This window comes from Anolis sagrei, chromosome Y (genome assembly GCF_037176765.1).
Source record: "Anolis sagrei isolate rAnoSag1 chromosome Y, rAnoSag1.mat, whole genome shotgun sequence".
NCBI lineage: Eukaryota > Metazoa > Chordata > Lepidosauria > Squamata > Dactyloidae > Anolis > Anolis sagrei.
In genome coordinates, this window is record NC_090035.1 from 77,051,662 (window position 1) to 77,072,134 (window position 20,473).

The following is a 20,473-nucleotide window of genomic DNA, read 5'->3' on the forward strand; positions in this document are numbered from 1 at the left end:
TTTTCAGTCTTAAAAAGGGCCAAAAAACTTGGTTTATACTCAAGTATATATGGCATTATTATTAAGACAACCCCCTAAATCAGAAGGGTTTCTCTTCCACAAGGAATACTCAGAGTGGCTTGCTATTGCCTTGCCCTAAAATGCAGATTCTTTGGAATTCATTGGTGGTCCCCACACAAAGAATAACCCACCCTAATCCTGCTTTGTTTATATCAGATGGGATATTTTGCATTTAGGGAACATTTAGAAGTTCTGACAATAAAAAAGTTAAAACAGTTTTCAGCCCCAAGTCAGGAGACTGAGAACGTAATTTTTTTATGCACTGAACATTCAAACCCCGGCAGCCTCGTTGGAAGGTGCTACTCACCACTCTCCGTGTTGTAAGTGCTGAGGCAGGGGGCATCGCTGCTGCTGGGGTCCCATATCCTGACCGTTCCGTCGGCAGAGCAGGAGGCCAGGCGGTTCTTCGAGGGACTGAAGGCCAGGCCCCAAACAGCATCCGTGTGGCCGTCCAGAACATTGCTAAGCATGCTGGGATCTGTGTACAGGAAGGAAAAGAAAAGAAAACGAAGGGAAGGGAAAAGGGAAGTTAACATCACTGGTCCACCATTAAGCTCAATAAAGGAGGCAAAAGTTGACACTTCTGCAAGTAGTTGACATTAGTACAATGATACCTTGACTTGAGTTTGTTACTGGACTGAGTTATTAACTCAAAATGCTCTTATATTTCAATTTTTCCCACTGAAATGCTATTCTAACCCCTTCTTCAATGTAAATGTGCTTATGTATCCTTCCAATAATAAATAGTAAAATGATAAATGTAATAATAATAATAGGGTAAAATATTAGAAATGTAATAATAATAGCAATAATAAGAGTAAAATAATAAATGTAATAATAATAGAAAACCCATGACCATTCATAATTCATTGCATTCTATCCGCCTAGAAAGTCTGGTGACAGAGGACTTTTACAAGTCAAACAAGCAGTTAAAGAAGGAAAACATGCCCTGGCAGACTATGTCAAGGAAAGCCAAAAACCTGCTTTAACTGAAGTCAATAATCGGAAACTTCTCAAAGCACAGCAGACAAAGAGTCAGTACAAGAAAACTGCACTCCAGGCCAGAGCTGACAGCTGGCACAATAAAGCCTTGCATGGGCAGTTCCTTGACAAAATTAAAGGAAAAGTTGACAAGAAGACCAGGTTATGGTTCACGAATGGAACCCAAAAGGAGACAGAAGGCCTGATTCTTGCAGCCCAGGAGGAAGCCATCAGAACCAATGCAATTAAGGCCAGGATCGAAAAATCAGCTGATGACCCAAAATGCAGACTGTGCAAGGAAGCTGATGAAACCATGGACCATCTCCTCAGCTGTTGCAGGAAAATCGCACAGATGGACTACAAACAAAGGCACAACTCTGTGGCCCAGATGATTCACTGGAATTTATGTCACAAGGACCACCTACCAGTAGCAAAGAATTGGTGGGATCATAAACCCGCAAAGGTCGTGGAAAATGAACATGCAAAAATACTGTGCAACTTTTGATTCCAGACTGACAAAGTTTTGGAACACAACACGCCAGACATCACGATTGTGGAAAAGGAAAAAGTCTGGATTATTGATGTTGCCATTCCAGGTGACAGTCGCATTGAGGACAAACAACAGGAAAAACTCAGCCGCTATCAAGACCTCAAAATCGAACTGCAAAGGCTCTGGCATCAACCAGTCCAGGTGGTCCCAGTGGTTGTCGGCACACTGGGTGCCATGCCAAAAGATCTCAGCCGGCATTTGGAAACAATAAACATCACAAAATCACGATCTGTCAACTGCAAAAGGCTACCTGACTTGGATCTGCGCACATCATTCGAAAATACATCACACAGTCCTAGACGCTTGGGAAGTGTTCGACTTGTGATTTTGTGATAAGAAATCCAGCATAGAGATCTCGTTTGGTGTGACATACTGTGCTTTTGTGACAATAACAAAGTAAAATAATGATTAACTTTAATTCAACTATAAGCCAAGGGGACTTTTTCAGCCTAAAAAGAACTGAAAAACTCAGCTTACACTCGAGTATATACGGTAATTCAATGTGACAGGCTGGTGGACTTCCTTCTCTCTGCCCCTATTTCTCCATGTGTCAGGACCTGATGCCCTATTTGTACTTCATGATTACAACTGTTTCTTTTTTTCCCTCAAATTGTCACTTGTAGATCAAGACCAGTTTACAAACCACCACTTTTGAACAGCTCCATCTTAACAGCATCATGTTTAAGTAGCCTTGCACCGCAACATCAGACCCAAAAACACCATAATCTATTCATGATTATGGTTATGTTACATATTCATGCCCAGCCTTTCAAATAGAGCTCTTCCCAAGTTAGACTAATATCAAAATGACATCTAAAATCCATTATTTAAGACAGAAGTGAAAACTATTATTGATTGATTTAGCAAATGAGTCACACTATTTGGCAAAGCTGTTCTGAGAAGGTTTGCCTTTTTGCATTCCTCTAAAGCTCTCAGCCATATAAACCTTCCAAGACAGGCCTGGGCAAACTTCTTCCCTCTAGGTGTTTTGGACTTCAACTCCCACCATTCCTAACAAACTACCAGCTGTTTGGAATTGTGAGAATTGAAGTCCAAAACACCTAGAGGGACAACGTTTGCCCATGTCTGAACTAGAGTCACAAACAGTTGGGAGGAGCAAAAGCTGGACACGACTGACATACACGACTGCCTCCCCTGCCATCTGGCTTCGATTCTCAACATGCAACACATGTCCCTTGCTTCGTTTCTCTCCCACTCAAGATCAAAGAATGCAAGAGGGTGAGATGCTGCTGAGATAAGTGCCCCTACCGTAACCGTCGTAAGGGTCCATGCTGAGATCCGGGATCCTCCAGCAGCGGATCCGCGTGTCCAGCCCACCGCTGTAGCAGTACTCGCTGTTGCAACCCATGGCGACAGCAAGCACCGGGCCACTGGCAGGAAACAACAAGGAGAAGGCTCTAAGAGTGGACTGTCTTTGAAAAGCAGGGATCCTCTTATATAGGTTTTGGACAATCCTGGGATTCCTTAGAGCAGTGTTTCTCAACCTGGGGGTCGGGAGTGAGTGTCAGAGGGGTCGCCAAGGACCATCTGAGAACAGTATTTACTGTTGTTCATGGGGTTTCTGTGTGGGAAGTTTGGCCCAATTCTATCGTTGGTGGGGTTCAGAATGCTCTATAATTGTAGGTGAACTATAAATCCCAACAACTACAACTCCCAAATGTCAATGTCTATTTCCCCCAAACTCCACCAGTGTTCATATTTGGGCATATTGAGCATTCATGCCAAGTTTGGTCCAGATCCATCACTGTTTGAGTCCACAGTGCTCTCTGGATGTAGGTGAACTACAATTCCCAAACTCAAGGTCAATGTCCACCAAACCCTTCCAGTATTTTCTGTTGGTCATGGGAGTTCTGTGTGCCAAGTTTGGTTCAGTTCCATTACTGGTGGAGTTCAGAATGCTCTTTGATTGTATGTTAACTATAAATCCCAGCAACTACAATTCCCAAATGACAAAATCAATCCCCGCCAACCCCACCGGTATTCAAATTTAGGTGTATTGGGTATTTGTGCCAAATTTGGTCCAGTGAATGTAAATACATCCTGCATATCAGATTGTGGATATACAATTCTCTAAACCAAAAATTATTTTTCTTATGTGGTATAAACAACAAATTCTTACAGCAAAATGTAACAATACAGTTTGTGAACCTTTTTACAAGTCTCTTAAACCAGAGCTTTTTAATGTAAGTAAAGTTTGTCCACAGCAACAAACTATTTTTTTTAAGTAAACACCTTCGCCACATACCTATCTTCACTTTTATTATGCGCATAGATTTACATAGTGGTCAGGGCTCTTTGATTTTTTTTTATCCCCAGGTGTTATTAAATGGAGATAATGGGAATTGCAACCCAATAGTATTGTGGCTGAAGTTTGGGAAAGATTAAAGGACCTTTTTAAAGTCAGACATCATATCCATAAGCCTTGCAGACCCCAGACACACAGAGAGATATACACACCTGTGTGCCCTGAATGCATAGACTGGTTCTACATCCAAAGCCGCGTTCCTGTAATAACAAACAAGAGAAGATTTTAAAAAAAGTCAGGTTGCTTCTGCACACTGAAAAGAAAATCTCTGTGTTGGACTATTTTCCCCTTCCTCCTCGGGGCGATCTTGCTTGCACCAGTTCAGCTTTGATAGGCAGCCCACAGATAAATAATAATTGGTTGCTGGCTAAGTCGCTGTGCTCTTTCAAGCACGAAGGGCTCTTTGGCTTTCCTGCCTCCAAGGCCTGACCTATTTGGATGCGGTCCGGCTGCGCTGGCTGACAAATAGGCTGAAGCGCTCACTTTTTGGCTGCCACCGTCTTCTGGAGGTTCCACAGCTTGAGAGTGCCGTCCTCGGACGCCGTGACCAGGGCCGACTCCACGTGGTGGAAAACCAAGGCCCGGATGCCGTCGTAGTGGCTCCGCAGGGTAAACTTGGGGTTCCAGGTCTTTTTAAACGCATCTTTACTGTCTGAAAGCTGCAGGAGGAAGAATCACTTATCCATGTGTCCTTACACCACCACCACCACCACCACCACTACTACTACCACCACTAATAATAACAACAATAATAATAATACACTGCTCAAAGCAGATTATTATTATTATTATTATTATTATTATTATTATTATTACGACTACTACTACTAGTGTTGCTGTGTCCCAGTCTGTGTATATGTGTTTTGTGTGTGTTTATATGTGTGTATATATTTGTGTATATGTGTGTTTGCATGTATATATATGGTTTTGCATGTGCACTGTAATGTATTTTCTGTCTGTAGAACAAGCCCTATGAGGAGCGGCTTAAGGAGCTGGGCATTCAGGTCATTGGTCCTGCCCGGCATAAGGGTTTAACCCATTGCATCACCGGGGGCTCCACTCAAGCAATACGGTCAATAATGGCACTGGTTGAGGATTCTGACAGCGATATTGACAAGCTGGAATGTGTCCAGAGGAGGGTGACTAAAATGATCAAGGGTCTGGAGAACAAGCCCTATGAGGAGCAGCTTAAAGAGCTGGGGATGTTTAGCCTGCAGAAGAGAAGGCTGAGGAGATATGATAGCCATGTATAAATATGTGAGGGGAAGTCACAGAGAGGAGGGAGCAAGCTTGTTTTCTGCTTCCCTGGAGACTAGGACGCGGAACAATGGCTTCAAACTACAGGAGAGGAGATTCCATCTGAACATGAGGAAGAACTTCCTGACTGTGAGAGCCGTTCAGCAGTGGAACTCTCTGCCCCGGAGTGTGGTGGAGGCTCCTTCTTTGGAAGCTTTTAAACAGAGGCTGGATGGCCATCTGTCAGGGGTGATTTGAATGCAATATTCCTGCTTCTTGGCAGAATGGGGTTGGACTGGATGGCCCAGGAGGTCTCTTCCAACTCTTTGATTCTATGATTTTGGCTTTTTAAGTTCCTTCCACTGTGTTTTTCAGTGTTTTTATGAGTGATGGTCACTTGTTGGCCCGATCGCTGTCTTGTGTCCAAATTTGGTGTCAATTCGTTCAGTAGTTTTTGAGTTATGTTAATCCCACAAACGAACATTACATTTTTATTTATATAGATTATTATTATTATCCTGCTTTTTTCTCTCCAAAAAAGACTCAGAGCAGCATAGATTTTTAATTATTATTATTACCCTGATTTTTCCCTACCCAAAAAGAGACTCAAAAAAGCTTATATTTATTATTGTTGTTAGGGAAAACTACTGTAAAATAAAGCAGAACATCCAAAAACAAACAGGATGCAAAAGTTGAGCACCAGCTCACTAGTGAGTAGAACGTGAAGTGCCGTGTGATATGTCTTTTTCTCCCATCCAAGTTCATGGACCCCCTGAAATCTATCCACAGACCCCTTTGAGATGAGCCCATTAACCCCAAATTAAGGACTATTATTCTCATGGTACTACAGTTTTTCTGTTACAACCGTTATCCTGCAAGCTGATGGGGAGAAAGGGGACAAAAAAGGTGGTGTGAGGGGGACAGCAGGAGAAGTACCATTTTCAAGGCTGCTTCGAGTCTCCTTGTGGAGAGAAAAAGCAGGGTATCATTGTTGTTATTATTGTTGTTACTAACATTATCTGTATGTATACCCTGCCTTTCTCCCTGTGGGGACTCAAGGCAGCTAACAATCCCATACTTGGTCAAGTTTAAAAAGCATAAAAATTAAAAACAACAACAACAACAACTAAATACTAACAGTTTGGTAAAAACAAATTAAAATACAATAAATTTAATTTATTTATTTACAGTAATTATATTCCACCCTTCTCACCCTGAAGGGAACTCAGAGTGGATCACAGAACACATATATAACAAACATTCAATGCCATTATACACTGACAAGACACACAACTGTACATAGAAGTGTGTGGGTATATATATGTGTGTGTGTGTGTGTGTGTGTATTTGTGTGTGTATGTGTATGTATATATGTATATATATATGTGTGTGTATATGTATATATGTATATATATGTGTGTGTGTATATATATATATATAGCTTTCCCATCCTAGCTCCATCTTCCCTGCTGAAGAGCTTTTGTTCGTACACTTCCTCCTTTATCAAATCGCCAGCACTTTTCTGGCATTTCCTTATTGTGGCTTAAACACCTCCCTGCTTTAAAGCAGTACCTATTTATCCACTCACATTGCTGTTTTCAAAACTGCTATGTAGGCAGAAGCTGGGCTAAAGGTCAGGAGCTCACACCAACCCAGGCTTCAAACTGTCAACCTTTCGATTGGCAAGATTTACTGCAGCTGGTGCTTAACCTACTGTGCTAAAGCTTGGTCCTTAAAATACACTTAAAATGGCCTTTAACACTCACAGCCCCCCAATCCCACCCACACCTCCCTAAAGCCTGCCCCTTATGAATAAATATAACATGTAAATAAATTAACATAAATATTATAATAATAATAATACTCACATCACAGCTCAATTCATTGTCGTTGGTGACGGTGAGATCAGCAAGGTCACCCAGACTTACTTCTCCCCCACCGATTGTGTCCATTATAAACACATCTGAGGAGAACCCCAGTGACCCTGTTTTTAGGGGAAGGAGGAAAGGAAAATGTTTCACAAATGTGGCAAAAGAAAAAGGACAGAGAATAGGATGAGCAGGACACAGGCAAAAGGGAACAGGAAGCCCCAAAGCCCCATTACCTTCATGGGGCCTGGGCTGACCAGGGATGGCTGGGGGCATGGCTGGCTTGGGAGGAAGCCCATCCACGTCTCGGAGGTCGGCCAACATGCCTTGCAGCTTCACCCTCCGGGTTTCTGCAAGAGGAAGGAGGAAAGTTGTGGAGGAGAGAATGTCCATTTTTTCCCCTCTAAGTATATAAAGCGTTGTGATGTGGACTCCCTTCTGTTGCATCAGATGGCAGGAGCAGAAATACTGCATTCAAATTCACAAGGAAGTTGAGGGTTGATATCAGAACACCCCTTCCTGGAGAGACTTTGTGCCTGTGATTCTGGACACATAGAAACAATGGAGCATGTACTCCTCCAGTGCCCGTTTTACAGAGACATTCGAACAAGACTCATTTTACCACTTCTTTGTGTGCATCAGGAGCAATTTGAGAATCTGCAAGTCACCTCTGATGTGAGAGAATTGGCTGTCTGCAAGGAAGTTGCCCAGGGGACGTCTGGAGGTTTTACCATCCTGTGGGAGGCTTCCCTCATGTCCCTGCATGGAAAGCTGAAGCTGGCAGATGGGAGCTCACCCCGCTCCCCGGATTCGAACCGCCAACCTTCAGGTCAGCAGTCCTGCTGGCACAAGGGTTTAAACCACTGTGCCACCGGGGACGCCACTCAAGCGATATGGCCAATAATGACACTGGTTGAGGATTCTGGCAGCGCTATCCAAAGGATAGCTTTTTCCATTCAGGGCATGGGAAGCTGGAGCTGACAGATGGGAGCTCACCCCCTCCCCAGATTCCCCTTTTGGTCAGTAGTCCTGCCGAGACAAGGGTTTAACCTTGCTGGGCATGTCTGAGCTGGAATTCATTCACTGAGAAGGCAACTGGCCTTGATGGTCCATGAGGCCCTTTCCAGGGCTAAGAATGAATGCAATTTTCCTGCTTCTTGGCAGAATGGGGTTGGACTGGATGGCCCCACAAGGTCTCTTCCAACTCTATGATTCTAAGGAGCCACAAGGGCCTTCTAATCAGGGTAAGCTGCCTTGAGTCCAAGGACAGAGGGACCTTTGGTCTTCTGATGAAGCCCAACGGTCTCAACCCCTGCTACAAAGTGACACCAGTTGAATGACAGTATTCTGGCATGCTGACATTCTCACATCCTTCGGGAGATATCTCAAAGACATTACTTTGAGTTGAGGCAACCCATCAGAGGCAGAAGAGATGCGAGGAGACTCAGCTCTGTCATTACCAAGCTCGTTACCATCGCCGGCCCTTCGCGTGTCTCCAGAGCCCTCGCCGTTCTCCCCGGAGCCCAGGAAGTCAAACTCGCTCAGCGCGTCCTCCGAGTCCTCGTCGTCATCTTCGTCCTCCACTTCGGGCATCAGAGGCTTATTGGTGAGCTGCCGAGAGAACAGAGCCGTCAAGGCCTTTTTGAGCCGTTAATGCTCACACAAAAAAGGGACAGGTTGGGATTGGGTAAAAAAGAAAGACCTTTCCTTAAGTTGCATTTTAGAAGCATGATTTGGTCAAGAATGGACAAACAATTGTAAGATCCAGCATCTGTCTCAGGCACGGGCAAACTTTGGCCCTTCAGGTGTTTTGGATTTGAATTTCCACAATTCCTAACAGCTGCTAGGCTGTTACAAATTATGGGAGTTGAAGTCCAAAACACCTGAAGGGCCAAAGTTTGCCTGTGCCTGCCGTAAACACTTTCTTCTCTATTTATTATTATTATTATTCTGATACAAAAACACAGTATGTCACAGCAAACGAGATCTATATGCTGGATTCAAAATCACAAGTGGAACACTTCCCAAGCATCTAGGACTGTGTGCAATTATTATTATTATTATTATTATTATTATTAACACAACAAGATGAGTCCACAGCAGGCACTCTGCTGGCTGTTGAATTGGATCACACATTATGATGATGATGATGATGATGATTAGAAACACAACAAAATGAGTCCACAGCAGACACTCTGCTGGATGTTGTATTGGATCACACACTATTATTATTATTATTATTATTATTATTGGAAACACAACAAGATGAGTTCACAGCAGACACTCTGCTGGCTGTTGAATTGGATCACACGTTGTTGTTGTTATTATTATTATTATTATTATTTGAAACAAAACAAGATGAAAAAAGATCACTCTGCTGGCTGTTGTATTGGATCACATGTCGGACACTTTCCAAGTGTCTAGGACTGTGTGATATATTGGTGACTAATGAGCGCAAATCGCTGTAATGCGGCCTTTTGCAGCTGGCAGGTGGTAATTTTTTCAGCGCCAATTGTGTTTAAGTGCAGGCCAAGGTCTTTAGGCACTGCACCCCGTGTGCCAATTACCACTGGGACCACTTTTACTGGTTTGTGCCAGGGTCTTTGCATTATTATTATTATTATTATTATTGTTATTAACACAAAAAGATTAGTACACAGCAAACAAGATCACTTTGCTGGCTGTTGTATTGGATCACACATCGGACACTTCCCAAGTGTCTAGGATTATATGATGTATCAGCGACTAATGCATGCAGATCCCAGTAAGGTGGCCTTTTGCAGCTGGCAGATGGTAATTTTGTCAGCGCCAATTGTGTTTAAGTGCAGGCCAAGGTCTTTAGGCACTGCACCCAGTGTGCTGATCACCACTGGGACCCCCTTTACTGGCTTGTGCCAGAGTCTTTGCAGTTCAATCTTTAAATCCTCGTATCGTGTCAGCTTTTCCAGTTGTTTCTCTTCAATCCTGCTGTTGACTGGGAGTACAATATTGATGATCCATACTTGGTTTCTTATTATTAATAATATATTGTATTACATTGTGAGGTCATGATCGTGAGGTCAGGAGTCTTGTGCTCCAAAACTCTGTCTGTCTGAATTTGGAAGTAGTTTGACATGTTCATTTTCTGTAACTTTTTTCAGGCTAGTGATCCCACCAATTCCTTATTATTATTTTACTGACACAATAACACAGTATGTCACAGCAAACGAGATCTATATGTTGGGTTTCGTATCACAAAATCACAAGTTGAACACTTCCCAAGCGTCTAGGACTGTGTGATGTATTTTCAAATGATGTGCGCAGATCCAAGTAAGGTGGCCTTTTCAGTTGACAGATCATGATTTTGTCAATGTTTATTGTTTCCAAATGCCAGCTGAAATCTTTTGGCACAGGGCCCAGTGTGCCAATGACCACTGGGACCGCCTGGGCTGGTTGATGTCGTCAGAGCCTTTGCAGTTCAATTTTGAGGTCTTGATAGCGGCTGAGTTTTTCCTGTTGTTTTTCTTCAATGCGACTGTCACCCGGTATGAAGACATCAATAATCCAAACCGTTTTCTTTTCGACAATCGTGATGTCTGGTGTATTGTGTTCCAAAACTACTACATCTACTACTACTATTATTATTATTATCCCACTTTTGCTCTCTGAAATAAGGGATTCAAAGTGGCTCACAGCAATATAATGAAAATGTAAACATATACATTACAATGGAATTAAACATGAATTGTTTAATTCCAGAACAGGGAGGCTGAAATCTTATAATATAATATATTGTGTATATATAAAATATTCATAATATTATAATGCTTATAATATAATATATTGTATATACATATAATATTGATAATGTTATAATGTAATACAATATACTACTATTTATTTATATTTAACGTGACAGGGGCAACCAGATAATTACATTTCTAACAGAACAAAAACAAACAGACAAAGCACAGGATTTGCAGGCTTGGTAGTTGATTAAATGTCCTTTGACCAGTATCTGGCCACGAAGTGCCTCTGGTGTTGCCGCAAGAAGGTCCTCCATTGTACATGTAGCAGGGCTTAGGGTGCATTGCAGCAGGTGGTCAGTGGTTTGCTCTTCTCCACACTCGCATGTCATGGATTTCACCACCTGACATCCGCCGAGAAGTAGCAGCCAATAGTGAAAGGACCAAGGCAGTGACATCTCCAGCTCATCCCTTGTTTGGGTATCAGCCAGCACGTCAACGACTTAAATATACTACTATTAATAATAATATGGTATTATTATAATATATTTTATATTAAATGTAATATTACTGATAATAATACAGGATAATGTTATAGTACAATGTAATATATAATATTAATATTGTGTTATGATAATAATATAATATATTGTATTTACTTTTGATTTGTAAGCTGCTCTGAGTCCCCTTCGGGGTGAGAGGGGCGGCATATACATGTCATAAATAAATAAATAAATCTCGGGCCGAGCCCAAAGCATCATAAAGCAATAAATGCCTTTGTGAACACGTCATCGGGCCAAAGTTGGCAAGCTCCAATTCCCATTTTGCTTTTTTTCAACTCTGATAGGGAAAACATTAAGATGTTCAAAGGGGAGAATTGGCAAAATACTCGAATGACATTATCCCCCGAAAACCGAGCTTACAGATTTTAAGCCTATGACTAATGTGTGAGCTCCCACTGCGTCGAGGGACTTGCCAACAGAGGCTACAGTCCAATTCTCTGCAAATGGTGCCAATTCCCTTCAGAAAACTGAACTCTCTTTATCAGGCCATTCCTGTGCCATTAACAGTAGGAGCTGGCACGATGGATCTCCTTTTCCCTCCAAATGGCAATCGGTTTTCTGTTGTACCAACCAAAAATTTGATGGCAAATAGTCCCTTAAACTGTTGGAGGGCCAGATTATAATTTTTTAAAAAACACGAATTCCTATGCACACTGCACATATCTTATTTGTAGTGTAAAAAAATACTTTAAAACAATACAATAATTAAAACGAAGAACAATTTTAACAAATATAGACTTATTAGTATTTCAATGGGAAGTGTGGACCTGCTTTTGGCTGATGAGATAGGATTGTTGTTGTTGTTGTTGTTGTGTGCTTTCAAGTAACTTCAGACTTAGGTTGACCCTGAGCAAGGGCCGGGTAAATGACCTTGGAGGGCCGTATCCGGGCCCCGGGCCTTAGTTTGAGGACCCCTGGTCTAGTCATTCTCTTTTTAAAGGTCTGCCAGGGACAAAATATGGCATTCACAAAATAAATGGAGGCTTTTGCTTCCCTTTTCCTCTTCCCCTGATTTATGTAGAGGCACAATTGGAGAAGAATCTTCTTAAGAGTGCTTTTATAGCTCTTTGATTGACAAGTATAAAAATGTAATTGCGGAGGAGGAAAGAAATGAAATGTCCTTTTACTGAGTGGGAAGGCGAGTGAAACCGAAAATTCCCTTTTTCAAGACGGAGGGTGAGAAAGCCTACCTTTACTCGCTGCTTCTTGTGCTGCCGCTGCGTCTCCAAAGGCAGGCTTTCCAGGTCTTCCTCTTCGTCGCTGTCCTCTTCTTCGCAGCCCTGCAAGAAGGGGATCTTCTCCATCACTGTGCTGCTGATGCGGTCCTTGGCCTCTTTCCCAGCATTCCTGAAAAAGAAGGACAGTTTCACATTGGGAAGTTCTAGTCAGAGACCTAGAGCACCCTCATCTGCAATGGTGATTATGGATTTTTTAAATGACGGCTGTTTGTTTGGAGATAGGACATCAGCTCCCAAAACAGTTGGGTGCCCATTTTCTTCTCAGTTTGATCCAACTTGGCCATTCCTGGTTTACAAATTCCAATCAATGCCAAGGTTATGTCAAGGTTTAAGGAAGTTCACATAATTTCTAAAAAAAATAAAAAGCTGTAAAAGGATTTTTAAAAATGTACGATGATTTATTTATTTATTTATTTATCATGTCATCAGCAACCAGACATTTGTATTACATTTTTTACAAAAACAAACAAGCAAACAGGCAAAACACAGAATTTGCAAGCTTGGTAGTTGATTAAATGTCCTTTGACCAGTATCTGGCCACTTGGAGTGCTTTTGGTGTTGCCACAATGAGGTCCTCCATTGTGCATGCGGCAGGGCTCAGGTTGCATTGCTGCAGGTGGTCAGTGGTTTGCTTTTCTCCACACTCGCATGTCATGGACTCCACTTTGTGGCCTCATTTCTTAAGGTTGGCTCTGCATCTGCTCGTGGTGCCAGAGTGCAGTCTGTTCAGCGCCTTCTAAGTCGCCCAGTCCTCTGTGTGCCCAGGGGGGAGTCTCTCATTTGGTATCAGCCATGGATTGAGGTTCTGGGTGTGAGCCTGCCACTTTTGGACTCTCGCTTGCTGGGGTGTTCCAGCGAGTGTCTCTGTAGATCTTGGAAAACATGAGAGAAGCCTCCTCGCAGGATTGCAAGACATCCGGGTGTTCCCTGGGCAACGTCTTCGTAGACGGCTGATTCTCTCACTCCAGAAGTGACCAGAAGCGACTTGCAACATGTACGATGATTATTGTTATTAGTCACTTTATACCTTGCCTTTCTCTCTGTGGGGACTCAAGGCAGCTAACAATCCTATACTTAGTCAAGTTTAAAAAGTGTAATACAAAAATAAAAAAAACAATGTGGTAAAAACAGATTAAAATACAACAAATACACTTAAAACAGCCTTTAAAACTCACAGCCCCTGAACAACTGAAGATCAGTTCCTTACAATTCCTGGTCTTTGTTTCCTTGCAATGAATACATTATTGCTGCTTCACACTAAGGAAAAATTGTGTAAACTAAAATATTTTCTTAGTCACACTCCAGTGTTTTGCTGTTATTATTCTATGTTCATTTGTTTATATTGGTTTCACATTTTATGTATTTTGTTTTCTGGTTTTTGTTATGCTTTTGTGTTATGTTGTGTGTACTGTACTGATCGGCATGGCTCATGTAAGCTGCACCGAGTCCCCCTGGGGGAGATGGAGCATGGCATAAATAAAGTTTTATCATTATTATTATTATTATATATGCCCAATTCTATCGTTTGTGGGGTTCAGAATGCTCTGTGATTGTAGGTGAACTATAAATCCCAGCAACTACAACTCCCAAATGTCAAGATTTTATTTTCCCCAAACTCCACCAGTGATCACATATTGGGCATATTGAGTATTCGTGTAGAGTTTGGTCCAGATCCATCATTGTTTGAGTCCACAGTGCTCTCTGGATGTAGGTGAACTATAACTCCAAAAGCAAAGGACAATGCCCACCAAACCCTTCCAGTATTTTCTGTTGGTCATGGGAGAACTGTGTCCCAGGTTTGGTTCAATTCCATCGTTGGTGGGGTTCAGAACGCTCTTTGATTGTAGGTGAACTATAAATTCCAGCAACTACAACTTCCAAAGGACAAAATCATTTTTTTGAGTGAAGGACATACATTGGGTTGTTAGGTGTCTTGTGTCCAAATTTGGTGTTAATTCGTCCAGTGGTTTTTGAGTTCTGTTAATCCCACAAACGAACATTACATTTTTATTTATATAGATTTACTAGTAGCTGCTGCATTTCCCACCCTTGGCTTATACTCAAGTCCATAAGTTTTCCAGCTTTTTGTGGTAAAATTAGGTGCCTCGGCTTATATTCGGCTCGGTTTATACTAGAGTATATATGGTATATGTGACGGTGCAACTGGCGCCACCTGCACGTAAAAGTTGAAAAGGTTTGAATTGTTGTAACATGTCCAGACTTGCCTGTCTACCTTGTAAATTTTAGTATTTTAGTATTTTAATGTTTTAGTGTTTTATGGGATATGATGTTTTTAAATGATTGTCTGTGATATTGTTGTTGTGAACCGGCCTGAGTCCGTCTGCGGAGGTGAGAAGACTGGTATATAAAAGTTCTAAATAAATAAATAAAATAATAAATAAATGTATAGTTGAATTCATTGGTTATCCACAGCTGCCAATCAATGTTGTTTTACATCAATTGGCTTGCTCCCCCAGCTCAATTGTTTGACTCCACCCCTTCCTAGGGGAATTATTTATTTATTTATTTGGAGCTTTTATATACCTGTCTTCTCACCAGTTTACAACAGAGGAGTTCATACACAATAGTTAAAACATCACATCCTATAAAACTCTATATAAAACACATTAAAATACAAACATATAATTACATAAGGCCAAGTCGTCAGAATAAAATCACAATTCATCACCATCTGTCCGTATGGTCAAGGGTTATTGACTCACTCATCAAATGCCAGGTTCCAGAGCCAGGTTTTCACCAACTATCTGAAGGTCAGGAGGGAAGGGGCAGTTCTAATCCCCAATGGGAGAGAGTTCCAGAGCCGAGGGGCCACCACCGAGAAGGCCCTGTCCCTCGTCCCCACTAGACGCGATTGCGAGGGTGGTGGGACCGAGAGCAGGGCCCCTCCAGAAGATCTTAACAACCTTGATGGTTCATAGGGGACAATCCGTTCGGACAGGTAAACTGGGCCGGAGTCATTTGGGGATTTATAGGTCAACACCAGCACTTTGAATTGTGCTCGGAAGCTAATTGGCAGCCAGTGGAGCTGGCGCAACAGAGGAGTAGTATGCTCCCTGTACCCCGCTCCTGTTAGTATTCTGGCTGCCGCTCATTGGACTAACTGCAGCTTCCGGGTAGTCTTCAGAGGCAACCCCACGTAGAGAGCGTTGCAGTAGTCTATACGGGATGTAACCAGAGCGTGGGCCACCGTGGCCAAGTCAGACTTCCCAAGGTACGGGCGCAGCTGGCGCACAAGTTTTAATTGTGCAAAAGCTCCCCTGACCACCGCCGAGACCTGGGGTTCCAGGCTCAGCGATGAGTCCAGGATCACTCCCAAATCCGAACCGGAGCCTTCAGGGGGAGTGTAACCCCGTCGAGCACAGGCTGTAACCCTATGCCCTGTTCAGCCTTTCGAATAACAATACTTTCATCTTCATTCTTACCACCAAAAGCTCAACAGATGGACGTGCGAAAGGCTTGGCTCAAAGCCCTTGGTCAAGTCATTTCTTACCACCAATTCTCAGGTTTATACCCTTAAGATTCATACCTCATCTGGATGACGTTGAGGAATCTTAAGCACCTTCAAATCATTCCTTTGGCATCAAGAGGAAGACTTTGTGCCTTCAATATAGGCCATTGGACTGGGGTTGTGAATTTTTCGACTTCATCTCCATTGAGAAAGAGGGAACTTGGAAGCTACTCAACTGGAAAACTCCTTGGACCCAAGACTACCAGAGACTGTAATGTATATTTTCTTTACCCTTTTTGGAACATCAAGTTTAATGCCTCAGAAAGATAACTCTTTGTAAACAATAAAGCCTATTTCAAGTTATCTATAGTGCCTTGTTGATCCTCGAGAGTTCTAGTTCTCTAAAGGAAGGCAAGAACCGATCTCCTGGGGAAAAGTTGCCACGTCCTTGTTTTTTCACTATAGATCCCCAGGCAGCGACGGCACAGTATATAAGTCGAAAAAGACTTGAAAGCAAGCAACAGTAACAACGAAAGAAAGTGACCTTCTACCTTTAAGAAACTGCTAGGATTGCATTTTTTCAATTTTTGCAAAACTTCCACCCCACCCCCCACCCCCCAAATAAAAAGCTTTTCTCCCACAGCTTCACCATTTCCAGTAAATCTGTATCTCTCCTGGCAGGCACAGTCTGTTCAACACAATGTAAGAAACATCAATAAAAACTCCATTAGGACTCAAAGAGTCTGATCGGGGCTTCATTCCTGCCAAAAGTCTGCAGTGAGTGGGTGCACCAGAAAGAAGAGTCACACTTTGTTGGAGCGTATGGCGAGAGTGGGCGCTCTCTTTCTCGCTCACGAACCCCACCGTCCTAACGCCGACACGGCTGCCACTCACCTTTTAATCTGCTCCTCGATCTGCTTGACGAGGAGGGATTCTCCCCCATTCAGGCCAGGGGCCCCCGAGGCAGGCCCTGTTCCCAAGTTGCTGGGCTCCGCCGCACCATTCAACTCCATGGAGCAACGTCCCAGCAGAGAGCGAACCCGCTTGGAGCGCATGTCGAGGATGGTGTCTGTGTAGCCCACCTCTTCCAGGTACCTGGAGAATCCAGTCAAAAAGGGGAGGGAAAGGGTTCTTTAAGTTTCATGCTGGCCAGCAATTGGTAATCTATGGCGGGAATGGGCCAGCTTTGGCCTCTGAGTGTTTTGGACTTCAACTCCCACCATTCCTAACAGCCTCAGTGTAGTGAAATTGCTACTCTATGTTAAAGTTTTGGTGTATAGCTCTATGTTTACATATGGCAGATAGGGAAGAATAGGCACAGACAGGGTAGCAACAGCAGAGATAGGATTCATTTGCATATGGGAAGCCTATTGGTCATATGCAGATTAGTGTAGGCCCAGGATTTGAAAAGGCTGTTAGGCCAAAATGACAGCTGGGGAGAGCAGAGCTGAACATTCCAAAGGGGCGGAGCCAAGGTTCTGAAAGAGGCAGTTAGAGTGAGAGAGTTTGAAAATAACAGTTAGGAATCTGTGTGTGAAGAGGAGAGTTGGTTTTTGAGTGTCTGATAGAAATAAGCAGTTAAAGACTTCTGATATAGAGAAGCAGTTAGTTAAATAGAGCTCGAGTTTTAAGGAACATAAAAAGGCTAGTGTTGCCTTAGTTCAAAATATAATTCAGCCAAGATTGTGTAAAGCAGGTAACATGTTTGAGAATGTGAAACATCGATAGTTTATTCAGGAAAGTTAACCAAGTAAATGATACTGACTGTAAGCCTCAAGATTGCAACAAAACACAAATGTAACCACAAGCGTTGGAACCAGAAGTTATAAATACACTGTGTTACTTTGTTATACACAAGAGTGTTTCATTGCCTATGATATAAAGTACAAAGGTTTAAAAGTACACAGAAAGTCCCAGCCAATATAAAAGGAGAAACTAAATCAGTATAAGGTAGCAAAGTTTTTTTAAAGAGGAAACAGTCTCTCTCCCTCGCTACACTCAGGCCTCTTCCTTTTCCCCCTCAGCCACTTAAGCGGCTGAGGGGAAAAAGGAAAGGACCTGAGGATGTTAGGAATGGTGGGAGTTGGAGTCCAAAACACTTGGAGGGCCCAAGTTGGCCCATGCCTGCCGACTGCTGAGCTACAGCCCAACAGTACAATCCTTAACTCTACTCACTGACGCAGGAGCTGGCGACCTTCTTTCCACATAAACTGGTTGCTGTCCAAGGAAAGGGGCTCCACTGGTCCATTGGAGACTATGTACAAAAAACAAAACAATGGAATAATAATAATAATAAACTTTATTTAATACCCCGCCATCATCTCCCCAATGGGGACTCGGGGCGGCTTACATGGGCCAAGCCCAACAGCATATTACAATAAGGTAAAACCAAAACACAATAACAACACAGTAAAATACATACAACATATGAGTACAAAGACGATAAAGCAAAATCATACACAGTAAAATAAAATAACATAACAATGAGTGGCTTTCATTCGCCATTAGCAGTACGATAAGCACCTTTCCAACTGCTGTGATACAGAATTTATTTTTATTTATTTATTGATGTCCCTTTGGAGAGTGACCATATACTTATTCCCTGTTGTTTCTCCCATAATTTGTTGTCCTCATATTGCACCTCCCTCCACCTTGTTGTAGGCCTGTCTCCACTGTTTCGTCACCTACGTGCGCCTCCCATACAAATATATCTTTCTCATTCTTATCTCTTCGGGTTTTATCATTTTATGTTGTACATTTGGCCCACCCATTGTGTTTGATTTTTTTCACTTCTAGAGATTTTGAATTTCTTTTAATTCATGTCAAACCACGCCTGGAATTCCGTGTCCAATTCTGGGCATCGCAACTGAAGGGAGATGTCGACAAGCTGGAAGGTGTCCAAAGAAGGGTAACTAAAATGATCAAGGGTCTGGAGAACAAGCCCTATGAGGAGCAGCTTAAGGAGCTGGGCATGTTTAGCCTGAAGAGAAGGCTGAGAGGGGACATGATGAGGGCCAGGTATCAAAATGTGAGGGAAAGTCATAGAGAGGAGTCTTGTTTTTTGCTTCTCTGGAGACTAGGATGGAATGGCTTCAAACGACAGGAAAGGAGATTCCATCTGAACATTAGGAAGAACTTCCTAATGGTTAAATCCGTTCAGCAGTGGAACTCTCTGCCTCAGAGTGTGGTGGAGGCTGCTTTTTTGGAGGCTTTGAAACAGAGGCTGGATGGCCATCTGTTGGTGGTGATACAAGATAATTTGTTCCTTGATACAAGATAATTTGTTCCTTCTAGAGACTAGAGATCTACAGGCATCTCAGAAGAATTAACCATCTTCATACCTGGTTCTGATGTATCAGGTTTCTTCTCTCCTGGATTTAGGTCGGTGCCAAACTTCAGCTTGTGATACTTTGACCTGGAATAGACAAAAGAACCTTAGGAAGAAAAGCAGGAAATAAATGCAGCAACAAATATTTACTTATGTTGCAAAGTGATGGCCACGTAGTCATATCTGGATGGCATTAGACCAGGCATGGGGAAACTTCAGCCCTCCAGGTGTTTTGGACTTCAACTCCCACAATTCCCAACAGTCTACTAGTTGTTAGGAATTGTGGGAGTCAAAGTCCAAAACACTTGGAAGGCCGAAGTTTGTCCATGCCCACTTTAGACCATAACAAAGTGAAGTGCTCCTAGCATCCAGGCTGAAAGACCAAGAGGTCTTTCTCAGTTATGGATGGGAATATCTGTTCTATCTCCTCACCTCTCCTGCTTCAGAGCATATTCCAGCATCTTTATCCTCCGCACAAGGTCGGTCTTCAGATTCTCTTGGCCCTTCCTTTCCCCCTGAAGGAACGCCACTTGTGCCTGGAGGAGGAAGAATGAAAAGTTGGGGACACAGGATTCGAACACTTCAGACACTTCTGCCCAGAAAAAGGTAATTTACACATTGGGAAAGTTTTGCATCAGTTCTTCCAGTGACATAACACTGGAATAAAATGAAACAATTTCTCCCCTTCCTGTGAATCCCTTCATTCACTCACTTAGCTGCAGTCATGTCACAAGATTATATAATGTCACTGCAACTTCTGAAGGGGAAATAGACTCTAGGGAGGAGAAAGCAAACTTACATCCAATCTATGAGGGGTATTTTTAAGTAAGGTCCGTTTGAACGTAAGTACACAACAAAAGTTTATTTCAAAAAAGTAAATTTATTTTCAGAAAGTACATACTTTGCTCTATTTTTCGACATAGTTGCCAAGTTTGTTCAAACACTTATCATACCTCTGAACCAATTTTAAAATACCCTCTTCATAAAAACTTACCACCTGCTCCGATAACCAAGAGTTCATTGTAATCAAAGAAGGGCGACCGGAGCGGTCCTCATCATGGACATTGTCACGGCCATCTTTGAATTGTCGTACCCACTTACGCACTTTGCTTTCACTCATAACAGTATC

At 42.6% G+C, this 20,473-nt stretch overlaps 1 protein-coding gene across 2 annotated transcripts in view; it reads right to left on the bottom strand.

Moving 5' to 3' along the window:
* The window catches only part of LOC132777249 (striatin-4-like), a 53,087-nt gene that overhangs the window by 18,422 nt on the left and 14,192 nt on the right, over window positions 1-20,473 (bottom strand). For both annotated transcript variants that reach the window (XR_010908828.1, XM_067461841.1), the window contains exons 2-13: window positions 19,777-19,880; window positions 19,358-19,431; window positions 18,192-18,270; window positions 16,911-17,111; window positions 12,500-12,656; window positions 8,482-8,632; window positions 7,258-7,371; window positions 7,022-7,137; window positions 4,401-4,576; window positions 4,070-4,117; window positions 2,861-2,982; window positions 368-538 (exon numbers count right to left, since the gene is read on the bottom strand). Coding sequence is in view for 1 of the 2 variants with exons in the window: in XM_067461841.1 (XP_067317942.1) it covers window positions 368-538; window positions 2,861-2,982; window positions 4,070-4,117; window positions 4,401-4,576; window positions 7,022-7,137; window positions 7,258-7,371; window positions 8,482-8,632; window positions 12,500-12,656; window positions 16,911-17,111; window positions 18,192-18,270; window positions 19,358-19,431; window positions 19,777-19,880 (1,513 nt within the window). In the remaining variant the exon portion in view is untranslated. The remainder of the gene's footprint in view (window positions 1-367; window positions 539-2,860; window positions 2,983-4,069; window positions 4,118-4,400; window positions 4,577-7,021; window positions 7,138-7,257; window positions 7,372-8,481; window positions 8,633-12,499; window positions 12,657-16,910; window positions 17,112-18,191; window positions 18,271-19,357; window positions 19,432-19,776; window positions 19,881-20,473) is intronic.